Source organism: Gastrolobium bilobum, unplaced genomic scaffold, assembly GCF_033153095.1.
Source record: "Gastrolobium bilobum isolate Gb01-03AN ecotype WA unplaced genomic scaffold, APGP_CSIRO_Gbil_v1 utg20349, whole genome shotgun sequence".
In the NCBI taxonomy this organism is placed as follows: Eukaryota; Viridiplantae; Streptophyta; class Magnoliopsida; order Fabales; family Fabaceae; genus Gastrolobium; species Gastrolobium bilobum.
The window spans coordinates 46,255-68,274 of record NW_026896728.1 but is presented as its reverse complement, the minus strand read 5'-3'; the positions used below and the strand labels follow the sequence as shown (position 1 = coordinate 68,274).

Below are 22,020 nucleotides of genomic sequence, written 5' to 3'. Positions count from 1 at the left end.
AATGACAAAAAAATTATCAGTTACAAACTAATTTACTGTTCCAAAATGAACCATCTGAAAAGACCAAATTGAAAATAATCTCTTTTCTTAGATTGTCTTTCACATTTTTATATCAACTAAGACATCTTTTATATTCATAAATAAACTAACCGTTATTTTTTTTTTCTCACTCCCAATTTTAACTCTTCCCATACTCATCTCGTATTATCATAAATGAATGAAATTGTCCTACATTATTTAATCATATTAATTGGGATACGGAGGAATTCATACCATAACCTTGAGTGTTTAGTATGGGTATTTGGCATGGAATGATAAGAAAGTGAAGCGGAGAATATTTATTTATCATGTTTGATATGAGTATTGTGAATAAAATGCCAGTAATTTTTTTTCCCAGTATTTTCTTTTTCAACTACACAAAGGTAAAAAAATTATCCCACTTAATCTTTGGTATTTTTTTTTGCCCATGGTCTTGGATTTTGAATATAATATATTGAGTCAAAAATACCCTTGTAATATATGACAGTATCTGTAAAGTGATTGCCCATGGTCTTTGATATTTTGGTAATTTCAATTCACATTCTCATTAATATTTTACCATCAACCAAATATAGCATCATTAAAATTAACTCAATTTTTTCGATAAAATTTTGTTCAATCAAACACTTTTTCGTAACTTATCCGGAATAAAAAAATTCCTATCAAATCCCCAATAATCTTTTTCTCTTGATAAAAAATAAATATCTCTCGCACCAAAACGCTGCGTAAAAGTAATAATAATACGGGAAACACACAAACAAATACTAAAACAATAATATCTCCAATAAACAAGGAAAACAAAACAAGGGATAAACTAACCTTATGTCACAAAAAAAAAAACAATCTTCAGCTGGTACTTCGATTTTTGTGCCAAATATTTTTTCTTAATTCTTTTTTGTCGTATGTCGACCCCACCAAAATTTTTCTCTTCTTGTAACAGTAGAGTCACTCTCCCCAACAAAATTTGAAAAAGAAAAGAAAAGAAAAGAAAAGAAAGTGTTGTAGATATTTTCAGTGTGGACTTATCTTATCTGTGTTGAACGTTTTATATGGCGCGCTGTTTATGGGAAACCAACAGTTACCCTTAAACAGTTGGCACGCAGAACAGAGAGAGACTCGCCATGTTTTGCTTATCCAACCTTTCTATAAGCAAACCCGTTGTTGCTAACGCAGCACTTCCCCAAAAAAGCAGCCATTCTTCTTCTTCTTCTTCTTCACCTGAAAAACAAACTAATGCTCCTAAACCCACCAAAAAAACCATAACTTCTCTACCTAGAAACAAGCTTCGCGGTGGACCACCACCGCCCACCGTAATCCAAATCGAACGCATCGTCGGCGCTGGAAGCTTCAGAGACGGCGATCCCGATACCGGGCATGCTTCCTTCAGTCTTAGCCATTTATTTTGCAGAATATAGCTTGTGATTTTTTGGGTTGGAACGAAGGGAAAAAGTTTTGTCCCATATTTTTTATCATATATTTCGAAAATATATATTTATAACAGTAGAATAAATTTTTTATTTATAAACTCTTAAACATTATGAATAACTCGTAATACTTCAATGAAGACTGAGTGCATGGCCGGTCAAATTTTAATTAAGAATATATGACCGATCAGATTTCAATTAAGAGTGTACGACTGATCAAATTCGTCATACTTGGTCCCATCCTATTTAATGGATGGCTCGGACTGGTGGGCCGATCAGTTTTGACGAACAAACTATTTTTCCATTAATCAATTTTGTTGAAAAATGACGTTTTTTATTCTGGGTTTTGGTTTTTATTTATTTATTTGGATAATGAACAGAGATACAGACGTAAGGAAATCTGTTTTCGACTTGTTCTTGGGGCAAGCACTTGAAGGGCCTGTGGAGAAGAAGATGAGGAAGACAGGAGAGTGGCTGTCTGCTAATGCTGAGACTCGATTTCGCTCTAATGGTAGTAACTAGTAACTCTGGTACAAACCAAGAATCTGATATTCAAGAAATAACTGAAGCTTAACCGAATATTGTAACTGATTAACAGAATCCTAACTGACTCAGTTACAGTTCTAGTACTAATTCACTGACTGTATGTATGTGGCTAACATAGTAACTGTAGTACTAAGCTCTCTCTTACAAATTGGTAATCATTTTTTTATTTTTTTTAATCTTTTGGACCCTGGATTTTCAAATTTTCTGCTATTGCTTATTATCATGGTAAATAAAATTTAGAACTTGTAAAAACCATATCAAAACCTGTTATCAAAAAAAAAAAAAAAAAAAAAAACCATATCAAAACTTGAAGCCTAGGTTCACAGTTTGTTTCAAAGTAGATAGAGAATCTTATTTACAAAAAAAAGAAAGAATCCTAGGGCCATTCCAAATTTGTATAGATTCACCATAACCCACCTTTCACTATGCCTAAGACATTCTACTTCTGTTCATAGCTGTCAACAAAGTTTCATTGTCAAAACATTGGGCTTTATTTGGTCAATGTCTCCCTTAGGATTATTGAGCTTTTGACATCAAGAAACATAATATAAAATTATTAAGGTCACCTTCACCTAACAACTTAAATTTTTTGGGTTGAAATGATTTTATATGTACTATACCATGATGCTATTTTAGGGGAGGATATTGATGGCTTTGTTTGGTTAGTGTTTCCCTTTAGGATTTTTAAGCTTAACATTCAACTCTTGGTGTCTGCAATGTGTATAAGGATTTCCCTCCTTCTTATTTTTGCATAAAATGGTTTTAAACATATGGAAGGTTATATTTACCACCTATTTTCGTTTACAACTTTTTACAACCATGTCTTAACCGTTGATTTCCGTCAATCAACGGTTAAGATTTTTGCAAATCAAATTTATTAATCAATTATTAGTTCACAATAAATTATAACTGTTGATTGGTAGAAATCAACGACTAAGATATAGTTGTAAGAGTTTGTAAACTATTTGAGTTGTAAATATAACCCCTCCCTTTAAACATAGATGTCTCCGTATGTTTTTTCTCACTATTTTGCCTTTATGGTAATAAAGTATTAGAAAAGCAACATGGCTAATGGCTCCTCTCATTTGAGCTTGCTTTTAAATGTTGCCCTTTAACTCTTCCCCCTCATTCTCAAGTATAACTTGTCGGGTATTGAAGATTTATTTAAATTATCTCGTGCTTTTATTTGTTGTTGATCTTTGAATTCCAATGTGTGTTTAGCCCTCACTTCATAATTTTTTGTTTCGCTTTAGCCATTATTAGATAATCTTAATATGATCTAGTCCTTGATAATTCTCTTCTTTCTTTCTTATTTATTTATTTAAATTGTTGCAGGAAAAAGAATTATGATGTTTATGTTTCAATGGATGATACCAATTTGGTTTATAGCATTCCTAGTAGCTTGTGGAGCCATCAAGTTACCATTCAGCAGCCCTTTTCTTGATGACCTACTCATGTGAGCACAGGCTAGTTGCTTTTTGCAGATTGCAGGGTGGTAAATTTCTCAAAGTTCAGGGGAGCACTATCCATATATTTTGTATTTAATAGTATAACATTCTCACCTGTTCCAAAAGCCGAAATTTTAATCAATTTACCTGAACACTCTGTAGATATTTTACTTGTGACCCTATTGATCTATAAATACTTGTAGTTTTCCTTCCATAGGTAGCAATATACTCGATTGTTTCATTCCAACGTTAGGACTTTTATTAAGGCACATGTTTGTTGCTCTTGTAATGGACAAGTGGAGTATTTCAGCATTGAAATCTTCCTTTATGTATATTGGTGTGAAGCAAAAAGTTAATTGTGGATGGCTTGCTATGTAAGAATATTTCCTAATAATTAAGCTTCCATTAAATGACAAATATTTGATTTTATAAAAACAGGTTGATATTCTATTTATATGGGAGATGAAATAGCCCAAAGGTGATTCGTTAGTGTACACACATACCTTAGTATGTGATTGATGAGAGTATGTCCATATACACAAACCATATGTAGACTGAAATTGCAAGTCCATTATAAATTGGAGAATGAAAGGGAAGATTTAGTTTCTCTACAATCATGATTTGATACGTATGTGATAGAACTGGTTTAGATATACGAGAAAGAACAAAGGAAAATAAAACAATATTTTATTGATGACATCTTCCGTGGTCTAGGATCAATGGAGAACACAGATTATCAACAAGGGTTGCTGAACTATTTTTTGAAGGTGTGTTTGAGAGTCAATATTATGATAAAAAAGGAAGAAAGATGAAGATTTTGCTTATGCATTTTCCTTGTGTATAGGTTTTAAAAAATGTGGGAAGAGATTTGTAAAATCCTTCAATACCTTTTTCACCCATAAAATCAGAATTCCCGTAATTTGGAATTTGAGAGGGAAAATATAATAAATTACTCATGTGCCTTTACTCTTTTTTCAATTTTTTTGATTTTCTCTATTTCTTAAAATTATTTGAATTTATTTACTGAAACTATTTTGTTTGTTTGTTTCCAATTGCATTATTTTGAGACAAGTGATTTACTCTTATATATGTGATTTATAATTTTAATTTAATTATGATGTGAAATAGACAATTTTAAAGAGAAAAAATAATTTATAAAGAGAGAAAATAAGTTTTCAGCAGGAGAATTATTTTTCAAATGTGAAAATTACATAAATAATTTTTTTAGAAATTTTAGATTTTATTTTATTTGTAAAAGATAATAATTATATTAATTTTTTAAGGAAGGGTAAAATTGTAAAAATATCTTATTAATTTCTTATTTTTCTTCCTTTTCATATTTTTAACTCCTAAATAAAGGGAAATATACCCTTTATTTTGTTTCCTTCCCTCCCTAGATCTTCTTTCTTCCTTTTACCTCCAAACTCCAAACTTGGGAATATGATCTTTTTTACTCTATTTTACAACCAAATACCCTCTCCGATCTCCATTAAATTAATTGTTCATGATAATACTTTTTTAATTCAATAAAAAATATTTAAGGCATGTTTAAATTTGTAACTTTAATAAAAGTATATAACCAAAATATTTCTTTAGATTTTTTTAGTATGAAATAAATCAATCCAATCATACTTTATCTTATAAAATATAAAAGAGAATCATATTTAAAATTTACTCATTATATGACTTTTTTTTATTAATTTTATTAATACTATCTATTATTATTAATAAAAAAAATATTATTAATATTTTTCTTAGGGTATTATAGTTACTTGTTTAAAAAATTAGAAAATTAATTATGAAAAATAAAAAAATTTAAAAAGCCAAAAATATATGAAAAATAAAATAAAATAAATTTTATATCAAGTAAATAGGGATAGGATATTATAATAACCAAATAATGTTACTATCAATATTGCTACTGTATCTTAACCTTTGATTTTCACCAAACAAGTGTTATCATTTATTGTGAATTAATAATTAATTAATAAATTTGATTTGTAAAAATAATAATCATTGATTGACGAAAATCAACACTTAAGATATGATAATATTGATAATAATATTATTTGGTTGTTACAATATCATATTCAAATAAAAATTACAATTTAACATTTTTTTCTTGTATATTGTTTTTAATTTATATGTTTAAATATATTTATTGAATGAATAAGATATTGTGTTAATTATTATATTTCTTACGATGACACAACGGGTACAGCTAAGAAGTAGCCGCCAAACGTCATCAACGCTGGAATTGCCTTTTCAAAGGCAACAGAAAATTCCTAATACGAAGAAAACTTCCAATTTCTTCAAACTTCTAACTTCTTCTTATCTTTCTCTCTCCTCAAAACCCATTCATCAACACATTCACACAGAAAGAGAGAGAAAGTTAAGAGACAGGGAAACATCAAGGGTTGAAGTTGAAAACCACTTGTACATACACACAGAGAGAGAAAAAGAAAGATCAACGTTGGCATGGGTACCCTTCGAACTTGGAGAAAAGCCTTTGGCGCTCTCAAAGACACCACCAAAGTGGGTATCGCCCATGTCAACAGCGATTATGCGGTATTCTCACTCATCTCAATTTTCTTTTCTTTTCTTTTCTTTTCTTTGTTTAATTGTTCCCCCGGCAAATATCTCATGTGGAAACTACTGATTAATCGGTTCCTATTATTAGGAATTGGATGTTGCCATAGTCAAAGCCACGAACCATGTTGAGTGTCCTCCAAAAGAGAGACACCTTAGAAGTAAGTGATTATTTTATTTATTATCTGATAAAGATGGAAATAGTATGACAAAATTTTAATTTTAAATTTTTTTTTTCAATGTAGAAATTCTGTATGCCATTTCTGCTACACGACCAAGAGCTGATGTTGCTTACTGCATTCTTTCCCTTTCCCGTAGATTGGCCAAGACGCGAAACTGGACGGTAGTGGCTTTAGTACTTTGATTCAGTTAATGTCATAATTTGATATAACTTTAACTTAGAATTGTGAGTTTTACTTTAGAAGGAAGTTGATTGTTATTAAAACCAGTCCGACCTGACTTGACCGGTTGAACCACTAACCGGTCCAATTTAGTCAATGCATGGTCCACGCATGCAACCCGATCAATAACTGATGAACCAGTCATGAACCGGGTTCAACCGGTGCTAAACCGGTATCGTTTTCTTGTTGAATCAGTTTTTGAAATTATGGCAAAACATTCCACCGCAATTGCACTTATGGGATTCAAACTTGGCACCCAAGGGAAGAGAAGTGAAATGCTAACCACTAAGTCAGATCACTTTGGTTGTCATATTACTTCTATTTATATATTTATTATATTTCTTTACATAAATTCAATTTAAGCAGTTCAACTAGTAACTTACTGGTTGAACCTGTGACCTATTGACCCGGTACCCCGACTGAGTCGATGACCAGTCTGGGTTTAATAACATTGGAAGAAACCATTGTCTTACAAGTTGTACTAAAACAGAGATAATTATGGAAGTTAGTTATACTTGAATGTAAGATGGGAAACATTGTCTAATAGGGTATAGCTTGGATTGGTTTCTGTTTTTAGTTGATAAGGCCAGTTCTTCTTCTTGTTACTAATAATAGCATGATTTTCTTTGAATTGTATTTAATTTATACACAGGTGGCATTAAAAACATTGATAGTCATCCATAGGTTATTGAGGGAGGGTGATCCTACTTTTAGAGAAGAGCTTCTTAATTTCTCACAAAGAGGACGCCTACTTCCACTTTCTAATTTCAAGGATGATTCTAGCCCTATTGGTTAGTTTTATGACCCTGTTTTTTATATTTTTTGTTAAATTAATTTGTATTTCCTTTACTATTTTTTTAATTTTCAATTAGGTCGCTACATTTTAAACTTTTGTAATTCTGATAGTCTAAAAAATTTCTAATTAGGTTTATTAGATATAAAATCATTCCTGAGCCTTTACCTAACATATTAAGCTTTTGGGAGAATCAGTCCTTGGCATGGTATTAGAGCCTTTTTGACCATGTGGTCAAAAGTTTAATTTTTTTTTTTTTGAAATTATAGGGTGTAGGCAAGGAAGGAGGAAAAGAGAGAATAGAGACTTTGACTAATATGATCTGTGTATATTGATGTGATATAAAATACAAAGTACTAACTCCTATTTATACCTGTACTGATCTCCTAATCTTAATTGAATATACAATCAGATAGTAGTCGGAGGATAATCAGAGTGTGGAGAATAATCTATCTCTTAATTTTTTTCATTGGTCAATGTACAATATACAGCCAAACAAAGAAACTAATAAAGGAAATAATGAAATCAGGAGATCCCTAAAATAATCTAGGGTATCATCTGAAAAGGAAAAAAGGAAAAGTGGAAACAGTGAATGTTGACTATAGTTATGATAATTTAATATCTTGAAAATCTGATATTCCCTCCAGCATTATGTCTCGGAAAAAATCCGGGATTGTCTCCAACACTCCCCCTCAAGCGTTGGAATGGAGGCCAGTCATGCTTAGATTGCTGACATTGGAATCAAAGTCTGATTTCAACACTGTGTATGTTTAGATATTCTAACAGGACCTATTCTCTAATAGCAAGTTAAATTTTAACACAAGGTAGGGTGGGCCTTTGCATAGTCCACACTTCAAGCCTAAATGACTCGTGTGTGGGGACGTATCAGATATAAAACTATTCACTTGCTATCATCTAATAGTTTAAACTTTTGGGAAAGTCTGTCCTTGACAAGGTCTTGTTACCATTAGAAATTTCTAATGGTTAGTTGGATTTGTGGACCCTATTAGAAATCTTTTAAACTGGGATCCAATAAGTTTATAATTGGATCCATTTAGTTTCACAGTTTTTTTAAATGTGTTCTTGTATTCAACTCACTGCTAACGGTGCTTTGAGGGAAGGGACCTAGTTAGAAATATTTGAAATTATAGGGACTCAATTACAAACTTCTAAAATATACAGATCTTGTTGGAGATCCTCAAATAGATTGGGGAACTATAGATCAATTTAATCTTTGTTAACTGACTTTTTGACTCTAGTTAGATGTTTTTAACAAGTTATTGGTTCAATACTCAACTGAGTCGTATAATTTGACTGTATGATGTCATTTGCTTGCAGCTTGGGATTGTTCTTCCTGGGTACGCACATATGCATTATTTTTGGAAGAAAGGCTTGAATGTTTCCGTGTTCTGAAGTATGATATTGAAGCTCAGCGTCTACCCAAGTCTCTCCCTGAGCAGGACAAGGTAACTTCCTTTTTCCTTTTTTTTTTTTTGGTGATAGAAGATGAGATTTATTGTCACAAAGAGAAGGACAAGGTAATTTCGTTAAACTGTGGTTGTACTTTTGTGATACTTAAAAAATAAATATAGAAACTACCTTTCCTCCTTTATACTTAAGATCTATAATTGTTTGTTTTTTACTCATTTTATTGGTTGTTTTTTAGTTTCTCAGATCTGCATGGCTGTTGTTTTAATACAAAATAGAAAAATCTGTATATGGTAGCATGGAAGGTTGTTACTTACTGGCCAGACTTATAGATATGTGCCTATATTTATTTATCATTATAGAAATCTTATATAACATGAGACATGCCCATCCTGCTGGATATGATGGTAATTTATTTTATACTCACTGTTCTCGTTGTATTTCCTGTGCTTTAATACTTATTTTGACTCATGAATCCTAGATGTTTGACGACAAGATTAGTCATATATGATAATATTCCTTTGGAGTTTGTTTCAATTATGGTTAAATAAATAACATTCAATTATAATCTTGGTGCTATGATTTGTTTAAATGACGTAGGAAAGTAAAGCTAGGGTACTATCAGTATGGAATATAAGAATTGAAAGAGTTTCTGCCACGATCTTGTTTCCCTGATTTATGTGAATGATTTAGTAAAAGGGGGGCTGCTGTACCTATTAATGGAAATTTGAAAAATGTGGATTGAAAGAAGAGATTAGGACAGGGATGAAGAACGGAAAGGAGGGAACACTCAGAATTATAGTATTAATCAATCATAGAGAAATTGAAAAGTTTATAACAACGCCGATTGTAAGGAGCCCTAGTGAAACTCTCAGTTTGTCCTGATTCAGTTTGAAAAGCCAGTCCTTAACTTTGAGGCACTTTTATTATTAAACCCATTAATCAGTGAGCCTTTGAATCCCCAAAGTATTAATTGAACAGCAGCACTGGAATTTGATGGATTATGTTTTAATGGAAGTGGGAAAATAGGAAAGGCTTATGGCTTTTTCTGTTCCATCTCTTTTTCCTAAAATCTGAACAATTCAAATTCTGTCCACGAATTAAAATAAACTTGAAATTGCCGGTCGAAAACCAGAGTGAATTGTTAGAAAATATTAGGGTTATTAGTCTTATTAGTATTGGGTTTTGGCTTGTACTAGCAATACTAGCACTTGACCTAAATACTAGTAGTATAAATAGGTGTATTAGGTTATTATATTTAATAACATGTTATTATCATTAAATGGTCTTGATTTACAGGAAAATACCTGATCTAAAGCAGGAGGAATTATAGTGTACACCTGGTTTATACAATGCGTTTTTTGTAAATAGGAAGTACTTCTTGATCTTGAAACTTGCCAAGAAGTCCTTAAATTGAAAATATAATTGGTTTCAATGTGAGTAGGTTGATTTCTGTTTATGGGTCTGGACACAGTTGATGCACTGGGTGTACTAAATAATTTCTCCTAGAATAGATAGACCCTGAAGTCAATTATTATCTGTTGCATGACTTGTAGACTTGTTTTAAACGCATGGTGACCTATGTAGATTTTATATTTGGCTATAATTATTTCCACTTACCTCTCCAATCCAGATTGGGGAATGGACTTTGCATTCTTCTGATGTGTTTTCCTGTCAGTCCTTTTTTCCAGTTTCTAAGTCGTTCTCCTAGTCATTAGAATCTTTCTAGTTTAAGCCTTTTGGAAGTACAGAATTCCCTCCAAGGTCAAGTCTCTGTGTTCGGTGTTTGGTGTTTGGATGGCCTTCCTTGATGGGATTAATCACATGACACATTCCTCATTTGTAAGTGTAAAGAACCAATTCAACTCAAAAGTTTAAGTTGTTAGGTGAAGGTCACATTAATGATTTTATATTTCTCTAACATGTCCCCTCCCACGAGAGCTCGTTGGGCATGAAAGGTGGACAATGCACAGACCTCTGTCAACGTGTGCTAAGTAACTGTATAATATTTAATTATTTATTAATAGAATGGGAGCAGTGAGGATCGAACTCATGACCCTTAATCACAGATGCTTTGATACTATGTAAAGAACCAATTATACTCAAAAGTTTAAGTTGTCAAGTGAATGTTACTTTAATTGTTATATATTTCTCTAATATTAGTTCTCATAGAGTTCTTTCTTCTGATATGTGTGTTTGTGCATATGTAGTTCTTAAACACTAGCCCACTTGTTTTTAACTATGAAGGGGTTTACTGTCCTACAGTATCATCTGTTTCTGTTCTTGGTGAGGATTGGTTGGGTCTTTTGTCTTAGAACTGTTTTTATATAGTTTAAAGGCTTTGGAAGGAACAAGGAGGCAAATATTTTATTGCAGCACAAGTTTATGCAGTTCTCTGATGTTTATGACTGGAGTGAAATGGGCATATTTTTAATAATATCCTTTTCCCCTTTACATATAATATAGAATAGATTGTGTTTCTGTCCTTTCTATGGTGCTTTGCAAAGAGTTATTTGAAGGGAATTATTACAGATATGCAAAGGGATTGAACAGATTTGTTGCATTTTTATTTAGATTTCTTATCCCTCCCCCCAGATATACTTACTCACTTATTTTATCCAAAAATGATTTGGCTGGCATGATATTTTGTCTGATACTTTTTCTACTTGAAATTTAACCAGTTACTAGTAGAATTCTGGGGAACTCCGGTTTATAGGGAACTGTACTTGTAAGGAGTTTGACTGATTATGGAGGACTAACTAACATAGAATACTTTTTTTCTTCTTCATCTTTTAAAAAAACTTTTTGGCATTGTCCATAAAATCTATTAAAAATCCTATGCATTACTGACTAACATTGTAATAAACTTAAATGGTTGGTGTGGATTTTATATTACTTGCTATTAATGAAGTATCGTCTTACTTGAAATGTGTCGATTTCAGCTTGTAAAATTATTTGCTTTTTTTAGAATTTTGCATGTTTGTTTGTTTTCCAAGCAGGGTTACAGCAGGACCAGGGATTTGGACAGTGAGGAGCTATTGGAGCAGTTGCCTGCTTTGCAGCAGTTGCTCTATCGGCTTGTTGGTTGTCGGGTAATGCTGTGAAACTTGTGGATATTTATTATCTTTTTCTTTATTCTCTCTCTCTCTCTCTTAAAAAAAATTAGGAGTTTACCTTACACTCTTACTCGCCAGTTTTGTTTAATTAGTTTTACCTAGTTAGTAAATTGTTTGTGGTATTGTTATGATATTTTTCAAAATATTCCTTGACTTCGTATGCTGCAACTTTTCAGCCAGAAGGAGCAGCTATTGGCAACTATGTGATACAATATGCCCTGGCTCTGGTATGTACTGAGTGTCTGTTTATCTAAAGATCCTTTATGTATCAAGCTATTTATTTAGAATTTAGACAGATCTTGATAAAAAATTTGTTTTCATATGTAAAAACATTTTCGAATATGGCGTTTATAATAGATTTCTATGAGTGACCTTATACCATAAGGCTGGGGGAAATTATGATAGAGGATTCTGCAGTTCACTAAAACTTTATTGGTTGATCACTTGAGCTTTTAAGTTATGGAGCATTTTCCCTGTTGTTTCTATTATGTGGAATTGTGGATTGCAACAATGGAATTGAAATTCTTGGGCCTAGAAATTTAAGCATTGAAGGGAAGAATTTATAAATATCTAAACTATTAACTGGTTCCTTGAAAGATGGGGGGACTGGTAATATCGTCCATGTTGGGTCCTTGGTAATGTCAGAATTGATTTTCAATCATCTTCATCTAATATATTTTTTGGGAGGACAGCAGTTATGATGACGATTTGTTTGCATTATTGACCCCTCATTGGTAGTTGTAAATTTGCTGAGATTAAATTACTGATTACCCTCATGAGTATAAGGTGTTTTAAACTCCTTTTCTTTTTTGTTAATTTTTTCTTTTGTAAAGTTTTCAAACTTTATTGTATTAGATAGATGGCTTTTAAAATGGTTGCTTTTGTCATTGATCTGTTTCCTATGCTCATTTTAGGTGCTAAAAGAGAGCTTTAAGATTTATTGTGCTATTAATGATGGCATTATCAATCTTATTGATAAGGTAAGCTGTCTTATGGTCATTATGCCACGAGTATCAAGTTTGAATAAAATCTTTGTGCCTTACATTGGTGAGTGATAATTTCTTGCTTTCCTTTTAGTTTTTTGAGATGCCCAGACATGAAGCTATAAAAGCCCTTGATGTCTATAAGCGTGCGGGTCAGCAGGTGATTATTTGTATACCACTAGACTTTTGGAATATACTTTCATGATGCTTTTATTGAGATACCAAAATTGTTGCAGGCAGCAAGTCTCTCTGAATTCTATGAAATTTGCAAAGGGTTGGAACTTGCTAGGAATTTTCAGTTTCCTACTTTAAGAGAGGTATGCCTTTGTTATTGCATCAATTTGATGTAACAAGTTCTGTCTGCTACTCTGTTTCATATTTAATTTGTTCCCTTTGTTTGCATTGTTGATGTTTTAGCCTCCACAATCTTTTCTTATAACCATGGAAGACTACATAACGGAGGCACCACGAGTGGTAACTGTTCGCACTGAGCCATTGGTTAGTACTTCATTTATTATGTTTATAAACAGCATATTTGTCATAATTCCTTTGTCAGGGCTTGTTTGTTTTGGTTTTGATTGATATTGGCCAGACACCAATCTTTTTGTTAAATTGTTGCTTTTAGATTTAAGTTCTAGACAACTAATCTTCTTTATCAACAGTTGCTGTTGACTTACAGACCAGAAGAAGATGGTCCCACAATTGAAGATGTTAATTTATCTGAAGAACAGGAGCCATCAGTACATCATGATGTTGCTGTCTCAAATTCCGAGCCTGCTCCTCCTCCTCCTCCACCATCACACACAACACCACCGCTCAACAATTTTGAAACTGGAGACTTACTGGTTAAACTTTTGTCCAAGGTTTAATTATGTCAGGTTATGTTTTTCTACAACTTCCTTATTTGTGTCCTGGTTGCAGGGGTTGAATGACAGTACAGCTGATGCATCATCAATAGAAGAAAGAAACGCTCTTGCCCTAGCCATAGTTCCCACTGAAACTGGTGTGCTTTTGTTTCTCTGTGTCTTATGAAATTCTGCTACTTAGCAAGGTTTCCTGGATGATTTTCCTTACCTAGGAAATGTGACTGTTTTGTGCATCTATAGGTACCACTTATACCTTTAACTCGAGTGCTGCTCAAGCAAAAGATTTTGATCCAAACGGATGGGAGCTTGCCCTGGTCACCACTCCAAGTACCAATATTTCTTCAGTCAATGAAAGACAATTGGTAGGTTCTTCATGTGACCTTTCTAGTATAAATTGAAGTCAGTGTAAAATCGAAGTTATGCAATTGATAAACATTCTCTAAATCCAGTTGGATTAGAAGCAGACATCGTGCAGACCACACTTAGGAAAATTTTATATTACTAAAACTTACTTTATATTTTATTATTTCCTCACAAGATTAATGTACTAAAACTTACTTTATATTTTATTATTTCCTCACAAGATTAATGTACTGTATGATTTTTTAACTATTATTTTAACTTTTTAATTTTATACTGGTGAATATTCATTTTATTTATTTTTTTAAATCTAGCTTTCATGATTGATCAGCTTAGTAGTGTCTCATGATTCAACAGTTTGGATCAATGAAAATGACATATATAAGAAATTATTCGACTGATGTTTTATTTGTCCTTGCAAGTGATTTGCAGGTGTTTCCTTTCCTTCTGGACATTATATTAAGCCCTAACCAGTTTGTGTAACATGTATTAATTGTTTGGTTACTCACATGCTAGATTGTTTAATAAAATAATGAGAATAACATTGACCTCTCTAGCTTCAGCTGTGTTTATCATTTTTCTCTGTTATTGAATATCAGGCTGGTGGGTTAGATTCTCTCACCCTCAACAGCTTATATGATGAAGGAGCATATAGAGCAGCACAGCAACCAGTATATGGAGCACCTGCACCAAATCCATTTGAAGTGCAAGACCCTTTTGCTTTATCAAGTAGCATCCCTCCTCCACCCAACGTGCAAATGGCAGCAATGGCTCAACAGCAATTAAATCCATTCGGTTCTTATCAACCTTATCAGCCACAGCAGCAGCAGCAGCAGCAGCATATGTTGATGAACCCAGCAAATCCCTTTGGGGATGCAGGATACGGGGCGTTTCATGTGAATCCTGTTTCTCACCCACAGAATAACAATCCATTTGGAAGCACTGGCTTTTTGTAAGAACACTATTTTGGAGATGCAGAATCAATCAAGCTGGTTTTTGTTGCTAGGATAGATAGTTTGTAGAATGATTTGTTTGTAAAATCTAGATAACACATAATATCATAATCATTTTGTGATATACGTATACAGATTGGTGGATATTTTTTTCTTTGCATATATCCCCACACTCAAATCCGCATATGCATATTATACAATGTTCATGTACCTTAGAACTGAGATTGAGTAGATAGTGATTAGTGTGCCATGTACATCACGTCAATAACTGCCGCAGGAGATTTCTCCGTTTGACGAGAATTAATAAATAAAATTCTAATAAAAAAATTAACGTATTTCGTTTAGTATTTTTTTTTTTTTTTGGAGATCAGTCTTTTAGTATTTTTGAAATGGAATTTGTTCTTATAACGGTACAATCTAGTCTCTCATGACGTTAAATTTTAGTCACCTAAAAGTTTAATTAGTAATTTATTGAATTGTTAAATTATTAAGTATCTGTATATAATATCTTTTTATTGGCTGCATAAGCAGCGATGTCATATCCTGACGCAGCCATTGACCGGATCTACCTTTTGTGGTTTTTTGCTTTTGATTTTTTTTTTTTTTTTTTTTTTTGTAATATAATCATTTTCACTGTCGTGCGGAGTGTTTTAAAATTCGAATTGGTTAGCTTTAACCAGATATATTGTTTATATATTAAAAAAATATAAATATATTATTTATAATAATAGAAAGAAACTGAATGATAATAAATGCTATAAGTGAAAGAAGAATATTATCTCTATATGTAACAAAAAGTGAGAGTATTATATTTTTTATCTTAACAATTTCATAATTTATAATTTTTTAATCAAATTTTCATAAAAGTAACTGGAATACATAAAAATAAAAGAATAATATTAATTAAATTATGTAAAATTGACATATTCCATCAACTCTCTTAAGTCCAACCCCTTTGGGAAGGTATAAAAAATTTGTGAATCAATGTTAAAAAGTGAATCTTGTGAACAACGACCATAACAAGCTGGTAAAAAAGTCATATCTCTTAAGTCCAACCCCTTTGGGGAGGTATAAAAAATTTGTGAATTAATGTTAAAAGTGGATCTCCTGAATCAATAACCATAAGAAGCTGGTAAAAAAGTGAGACAAAATAAGATCATAATATTCAAGATTTTATGCACTTTGAGACGATACAGAGCAAATGTCAGATAAAAAATTATTGCACTATGAATATTTCTTTATAAGTATAAAAGCATAATTGATGAAAACAACAATGCCGATTATCCAAATGCTTCCATAAAATATAGGTTTCTTTTTCAATTACAGAATATATTAATAAGAAGAAAAGAATGAATACACATTTGGGGAGGGATAAAAAGTTGGTTATTATACATAATCATAATCAGAGCTTTGTTTTGTTTTTTGTTTTTGTTTTTTTAAGTTGAAAAAGCAAAATTATTTTTAGGATCTTGCTTCAGTTTCCAGCTCATAGCCGTTTCCAGCTGTTGTTTCCCTCCCAAGGGCAGGTTCTTATGCGTTACGCACCTGTCCGTCACTAGAAACACCACTTCTGGTCCGACTTGCACGCTAGCTTGCTTAAGACTTTTTCCCTCTTCTTTTGTTTGAATAAGAAGCAAACTTAAAAAAAATGAGTTAGTTTTTCAAAAATAAAATAAAAAAACGGGTCAACCGAGTTTCGTTAACTCACTGAGAGTCGGCCGAATCAATCGATCTAAACCGAGTCAAGTGCATGGCCAATCTAAATAGCCATTCGAACCGATGCCTTCACCAGAACTCGGGACGACTCGACCGGATCGGTCAGAGTTTTAAAACATTGGTTTAGACAAGTCATAATATATCCCGAGGTTAATATTTTCCTTACAATAAAATTCTAATATTTTAATATATGTAGTTATATAAAATCTTGGACTAAATATAATTATAATATTATTTAGTATATAAAAATTAAATTTAATTGCTATAATTTCAAGAAGAAATATTTTTACTTTTGTTGTAAAAATAATTTATTTATCACATTCACAGAAAAATAAATTAATTTTATTACAAAGAGAAGAGAGAAATTTTTTTAAAACCTGTTCACTTTTATATGAATATAACATAAAAAAAATTCCATGACAAAATAAAAAAATTAAACCGTAATTAAAAATACAAACCATTTCATCCAATAAGATTATTTTGGTATAATTAAAACAATTTAAAAACATAGGTAAATGAATCGTTGAATAAGAGGATGCTGGTGCGCGTGCACTTGGGCTATCTACAGTAGGACCGTGAAAGAAAAGAAAAAAGAGAAAGGCACAGAAGTGAATGTGAACAAAATCCACACGCTTCCATTTTCATTTTCGGAGATATCCACGATTTTTTGTACGGAACAAACTCAATCTGAAACAGCTGTTTGTTTTCTTCAGTGCACAAATACCCAACTTTTTCTGCTCCAATTCTCAATCTTTTTCAGTTCTAAAACTTTTCCTCTATCTTACAACAATTCATCTAATTTCTTTCAATTTCGCTTGAAGAATCCCTGCGTTTTTGTTTCATGGGCTCGTTTTGGGAACCATAGAGCGCCATGACCAAACCCAGCACTTTTTTTCAAAATATCATAAAGCCCTTCAAATTCGGTTCCAATAGAGGTAAACCAACAAAATCTAACTTTTTTTTAAATACCCCTTTTCTGAATTTCTTTTCTGGTTGCTGAATTTGTTGATTATATTAAAATTCTATGATTTTGTTCTATTTTTATTTAATTAGAGGGAAATAGTGACGAAGATATACAGAACATAGCTGCACAGGAGCAAAAGATCTTCTCCTATGAAACATTGGTTGCCGCTACCAAGAACTTTCATAGTCTTAACAAGTTAGGTGAGGGAGGCTTTGGACCTGTCTACAAGGTAAATCAATGAGCATGTTTTATTGATTTTTCATGTTTTGCTGCTTTAGGAAAAGTACGAACCAGAAAATTTGCAGTTTCTGAGAAAGAGTTCAATTAGTTCAAGTAAATGTTTCTTCAAATGAATTCACCCATCTCCTTGAGGATTATGAAAATGAATTTTGTTAGCCTTAAACCCAGAATAATGTTCATATCGGTATTATCCTTTTGTAGAAAAATCAACACTGGGAAAAAGTGTTACTTTATGGTTTTTCTTGGTAAGCCTAAAAAAGTAGGACCTTTTCTAATTTGTAGTTTTGTTTTTTTGCCCCCCTTTTTCACTTACAGGGTAAGTTGAATGATGGGAGAGAGATTGCAGTGAAGAAGTTATCACATAGCTCTAATCAAGGGAAGACACAGTTCACTAACGAGGCCAAGTTGTTGAGTCGTGTGCAGCACCGTAATGTGGTGAATTTGTTTGGTTATTGTACCCATGGCTCGGAGAAGCTTCTTGTTTATGAGTATGTCCCTCGTGAGAGCCTTGACAAGCTTCTATTCAGTGAGTCCTTCTTTGCAAATCCTTCTATCTGGTTTTGAAATGCAAAATTACATAAATGAATATTTTTCTCAGATATTCTTTTCTCGTAGAACTTCTGTAATGTTGAGTCCATATTCAGTATGTCCATATTATGCTAGCCATGAAGTGTGTGAATAGGTTTTCCTTTCTATTCAGATTTCATTTGTGTCAGCTAAGGGCCTTTTGCTTCTATAGTTTTGGATGATCTAAGAATAAGAGTAAAACCGCTTATTATCTTTTATTAATCACTGATTCTACTTGCATCTAACTATTTTAATTTATTGGAGATGATAACTGATAGTTGCTAGGAAAATCAATGATTAATAAAAAGGTGGTAGAGTTTTTATTATTTTTGTGATTGTAAGTTGATTCTCCCAAACATTATAAACCAAATAGAAAACACTTGTTTTGACCGTGTTAGCCAAGCCGTCTCGACTTACATTAGAAGAAGAAAATTCCCTACCCTTATTTTTTCTATTTTCCTTCTCTCAATTAAGCACATGCTTTATTACCAAACTTTCTAGTTTTGTAGCACGTCTTTCTATTTATAATCATAATAATTGTGTTTTTAATAGTAGTTATCCAGAATTTGAAGAAAAACTTTGGCCAATAGTGGGCCAAGAAATATTGGAAGATCAATCGGCCAAAACTCTACTTTGGAGGAAGAATCATAGAAACTTCCCCTACACCAATTCTTCTTCTTTTCTAATTGAAAAAAAGAAAAGAAAAGAAAAAAGAACCCTTATGTGGGTCATGTCATCCGATGTTTAATTGTTATCGAATAATGTATTTATTAAAATTTTACATATTTATGTTATACACTAACATCCATGTGTTGGAAAATAATGCAGGATCAAACAAGCGGGAGCAGTTAGATTGGAAACGTAGGTTTGACATAATAACTGGGGTGGCGAGGGGGTTACTTTATCTTCACGAAGACTCTCACAATTGCATCATCCACCGTGACATAAAAGCAAGTAACATTTTACTCGATGACAAATGGGTACCCAAAATTGCAGACTTTGGCTTGGCTCGTCTCTTCCCCGAAGATCAAACCCATGTCAATACACGTGTTGCCGGCACCAAGTATATATATACATATATATCTCTTTCATCTTTTAACTTTTCAACCAAATACATTTATTATGTTGTCCATATAAGTCAAAAGTCAACACATCTATAATTTTAAAACGTAACGTATTCGTTAAAAATATAGTTCTTAATATAAATGCAGTTTTAGAGTTGAAAATTTGAGAATAATATAATATCCTAAGCCTTTTGTCAACTAGTACTATTTAATAAAATTTTCTATTATGAAAATTCCCAATTATATTATCTTTATTATGCCGTCTGAAATTACATAATAATTATGGTAGTATATAGACCATACATACACACTTCTTTTTTTTTTTTTTTTGATAAACCATACACACTTCTTTTTATTCCCTGCTTTATACATTTTTTTTGAATACTTTTTTATTTTATTTTTAATTGTACTTTTTTTTGAAAGATTTTTTAAGTGTACTTTGTACATGATAAAGATTCTTGTTTTGTGAAATAATAATAAAATAATAATAATTTACGAAATATGCAGTGGGTATATGGCTCCGGAATATTTGATGCATGGACATCTATCTGTGAAGGCAGACGTGTTTAGCTATGGGGTTTTAGTGTTGGAATTGATCAGTGGCCATCGAAACTCGTCGTTTGATTTGGACGTGAATGCACGCAATCTACTTGACTGGGTAAAGTTATTACGTAATTATCAAAGTTTAGGTGTTATGGCTGTTTGGATTTCAATAATCATGTCATGTTTTGGAACTGTTTTAAGGTTAAAATAGCTGTTTTCTAGACTTTCTATTTGTTTAATTAATTAATTAATTACTTGTCATGGTTTTTGTTGGGCCCTAATGCTTAGGCATCTTTCCAAAAGCAAAATTACAATGTCAACTTCACTACTAGTACTACTAGCTGAAAGCTTATGGCTACCTAACTTATTTAAAAGGGAAAAAATGTATATTGAAGAGTATGTTTCTCTCTTATTTTTTACTTGATATATAAGTGGCGTAATAATAATGTAATAGAAATGTTATGCATGCATTACATATTGTGTTTAAAATTAAATGTTTTAGGATTTGGCTCTAAGTTCCAAATTAACAAGAATGAAAAAAATAATGGGGATGCTACACTATTAGAGAATAATATAAACTATTAAAAAGGTCCTCACTCAACACTTTAAGGTTTTGGGTTGTGATTTTTTACATGGTATCAGAGCATCAATGACCACAAGGACACGAGTTCGATTCACATCGCGCTCTACTTTCAAGTGAAATTAAAATAAGCATAAAAGTAAAACAAAAAATATTGGGCTTGTGCAATATTCACACTTCAAGTTCAAAGGAGTGTGTTAAAGAATAATATAAACCATTAAAAAGGCCCTCATCCAACACCTTAAGATTTTGTTTGGGTTGATTTGTTAAAAATTTAAATAGAAATCTTAATTTGAAGTTTTGGCAGTATGATATGCATCCCTTCATCAAACATTTATTATCATTAGAATAAGAAATATAAAACTTGCTAACTTTGCTTTGTGTTGTTTGTTTGCTTTCTTTTCTTATAGGCATATAAGCTTTACAAGAAAGGGAGGGGCTTAGAAATCGTAGACCCTACATTGGCATCTTCTGTGGTGACCGAACAAGTAGAAATGTGTATACAACTGGGTCTGCTATGCACTCAAGGTGATCTTCAGCTACGTCCAACAATGGGGCGAGTGGTGGTGATGCTATCAAAGAAGCCAGGCCATATGGAAGAACCAACAAGACCAGGATTACCTGGTTCCAGATATAGAAGAATACCTCGCAGGCCTTTTGCTACGTCTTCCACTGCTGATGACTCTGATTCAGAAACTTTTGAATCAAGCAATTACGGCACTACCATTTCTGCTACAGGAACTAGCTCGGCTACTACAGAAGTAGACCCGCGAGGGAAACGTCCAATTCAAGGTTAGCCTCCTCATTGTCTCATTGGTGAGATGAGGCTCTTATTCTTTTTGTATCATAAATTTTTTGTTTGATAAGAGGCATGTATGAATTAATGATGTAAATGTTACGAGGAGGAGTAGGTTTTTTTTTTTTAATAGAGGAATTTGAGTGAAGTCCTAGTTTTTTTTTTTTATGTAAGTGAGAAATTATGTCGAGTGTTACAGAAATATAAAATTATTAAATGTAATCTCACCCAATAGCTTAAGCTTTTGGGTTGAGTTGATTTTTTATATGATATCAGTGCCAATATCATTAAGTGGTCACGAGTTCGATCCGCATTATTCTTGTCAAGTCCAATGGGCTTTAGTGTAAGGAAATATATTAAAGAAATATAAAAATCATTAAATATAAGGGTTCAATTTTTATTCTGTCAATGTAGATAACTTATCTGCATTGAGTCCAAAACGATGTCGTTTTGAGACGAAAATCAATGTATTTTTTATAATTGTAATTTATTTCAGGGTTAAAATAGTCATTTTCTTTATAATTTTTTAATCTTTCAACTCAAAATGACGTTATTTTGGGAGTGAATGTAAATAATTTACATTCAATGTAGAAACATTAAAGCC

The 22,020-nt window shown here is 32.2% G+C and overlaps 3 protein-coding genes across 4 annotated transcripts; all 3 read left to right on the top strand.

Moving 5' to 3' along the window:
- The first annotated feature begins 1,109 nt into the window (after window positions 1–1,109).
- On the top strand, window positions 1,110–3,798 carry LOC133301675 (probable NAD(P)H dehydrogenase subunit CRR3, chloroplastic). Its single transcript, XM_061501338.1, has 3 exons — window positions 1,110–1,411; window positions 1,844–1,974; window positions 3,345–3,798. Exons 1-3 carry the CDS (start codon window positions 1,161–1,163, stop codon window positions 3,467–3,469), a joined length of 507 nt encoding a protein of 168 aa, XP_061357322.1. The 5' UTR covers window positions 1,110–1,160; the 3' UTR covers window positions 3,470–3,798.
- Window positions 3,799–5,749: 1,951 nt separating this feature from the next.
- On the top strand, window positions 5,750–15,218 carry LOC133301661 (putative clathrin assembly protein At2g01600). Of its 2 annotated transcripts, none has more exons than XM_061501319.1 (15): window positions 5,750–6,025; window positions 6,138–6,207; window positions 6,292–6,389; window positions 7,100–7,238; window positions 8,579–8,706; window positions 11,668–11,760; window positions 11,961–12,011; window positions 12,699–12,764; window positions 12,862–12,927; window positions 13,004–13,084; window positions 13,185–13,265; window positions 13,430–13,612; window positions 13,689–13,780; window positions 13,899–13,995; window positions 14,593–15,218. In XM_061501319.1, exons 1-15 carry the CDS (start codon window positions 5,936–5,938, stop codon window positions 14,947–14,949), a joined length of 1,692 nt encoding a protein of 563 aa, XP_061357303.1. In that variant the 5' UTR covers window positions 5,750–5,935; the 3' UTR covers window positions 14,950–15,218. The 2 variants fall into 2 exon arrangements, with proteins under 2 accessions (XP_061357303.1, XP_061357302.1); XM_061501318.1 differs by having other exon boundaries at window positions 5,752–6,025; window positions 13,689–13,770; window positions 13,874–13,995.
- Window positions 15,219–17,278: 2,060 nt separating this feature from the next.
- Window positions 17,279–21,640, top strand: LOC133301670 (cysteine-rich receptor-like protein kinase 43). The gene is made up of 6 exons (XM_061501333.1): window positions 17,279–17,597; window positions 17,716–17,855; window positions 18,182–18,392; window positions 19,262–19,496; window positions 20,005–20,155; window positions 21,031–21,640. Exons 1-6 carry the CDS (start codon window positions 17,534–17,536, stop codon window positions 21,415–21,417), a joined length of 1,188 nt encoding a protein of 395 aa, XP_061357317.1. The 5' UTR covers window positions 17,279–17,533; the 3' UTR covers window positions 21,418–21,640.
- The last annotated feature ends 380 nt before the right edge of the window (window positions 21,641–22,020 follow it).

Excerpts from the sequence above, each read along its gene's own strand:
- LOC133301675 (XM_061501338.1), top strand. The coding sequence starts at position 1,161 with ATGTTTTGCTTATCCAACCTTTCTATAAGCAAACCCGTTGTTGCTAAC. Across the intron at positions 1,412-1,843 it reads GACGGCGATCCCGATACCGG|AGATACAGACGTAAGGAAAT; the intron begins GCATGCTTCCTT and ends GATAATGAACAG. Across the intron at positions 1,975-3,344 it reads GACTCGATTTCGCTCTAATG|GAAAAAGAATTATGATGTTT; the intron begins GTAGTAACTAGT and ends AAATTGTTGCAG.
- LOC133301661 (XM_061501318.1), top strand. The coding sequence starts at position 5,936 with ATGGGTACCCTTCGAACTTGGAGAAAAGCCTTTGGCGCTCTCAAAGAC. Across the intron at positions 12,928-13,003 it reads ATAAGCGTGCGGGTCAGCAG|GCAGCAAGTCTCTCTGAATT; the intron begins GTGATTATTTGT and ends AAATTGTTGCAG. Across the intron at positions 13,613-13,688 it reads TTGAAACTGGAGACTTACTG|GGGTTGAATGACAGTACAGC; the intron begins GTTAAACTTTTG and ends TCCTGGTTGCAG.
- LOC133301670 (XM_061501333.1), top strand. The coding sequence starts at position 17,534 with ATGACCAAACCCAGCACTTTTTTTCAAAATATCATAAAGCCCTTCAAA. Across the intron at positions 17,598-17,715 it reads CAAATTCGGTTCCAATAGAG|AGGGAAATAGTGACGAAGAT; the intron begins GTAAACCAACAA and ends TTATTTAATTAG. Across the intron at positions 18,393-19,261 it reads CCTTGACAAGCTTCTATTCA|GATCAAACAAGCGGGAGCAG; the intron begins GTGAGTCCTTCT and ends AAAATAATGCAG.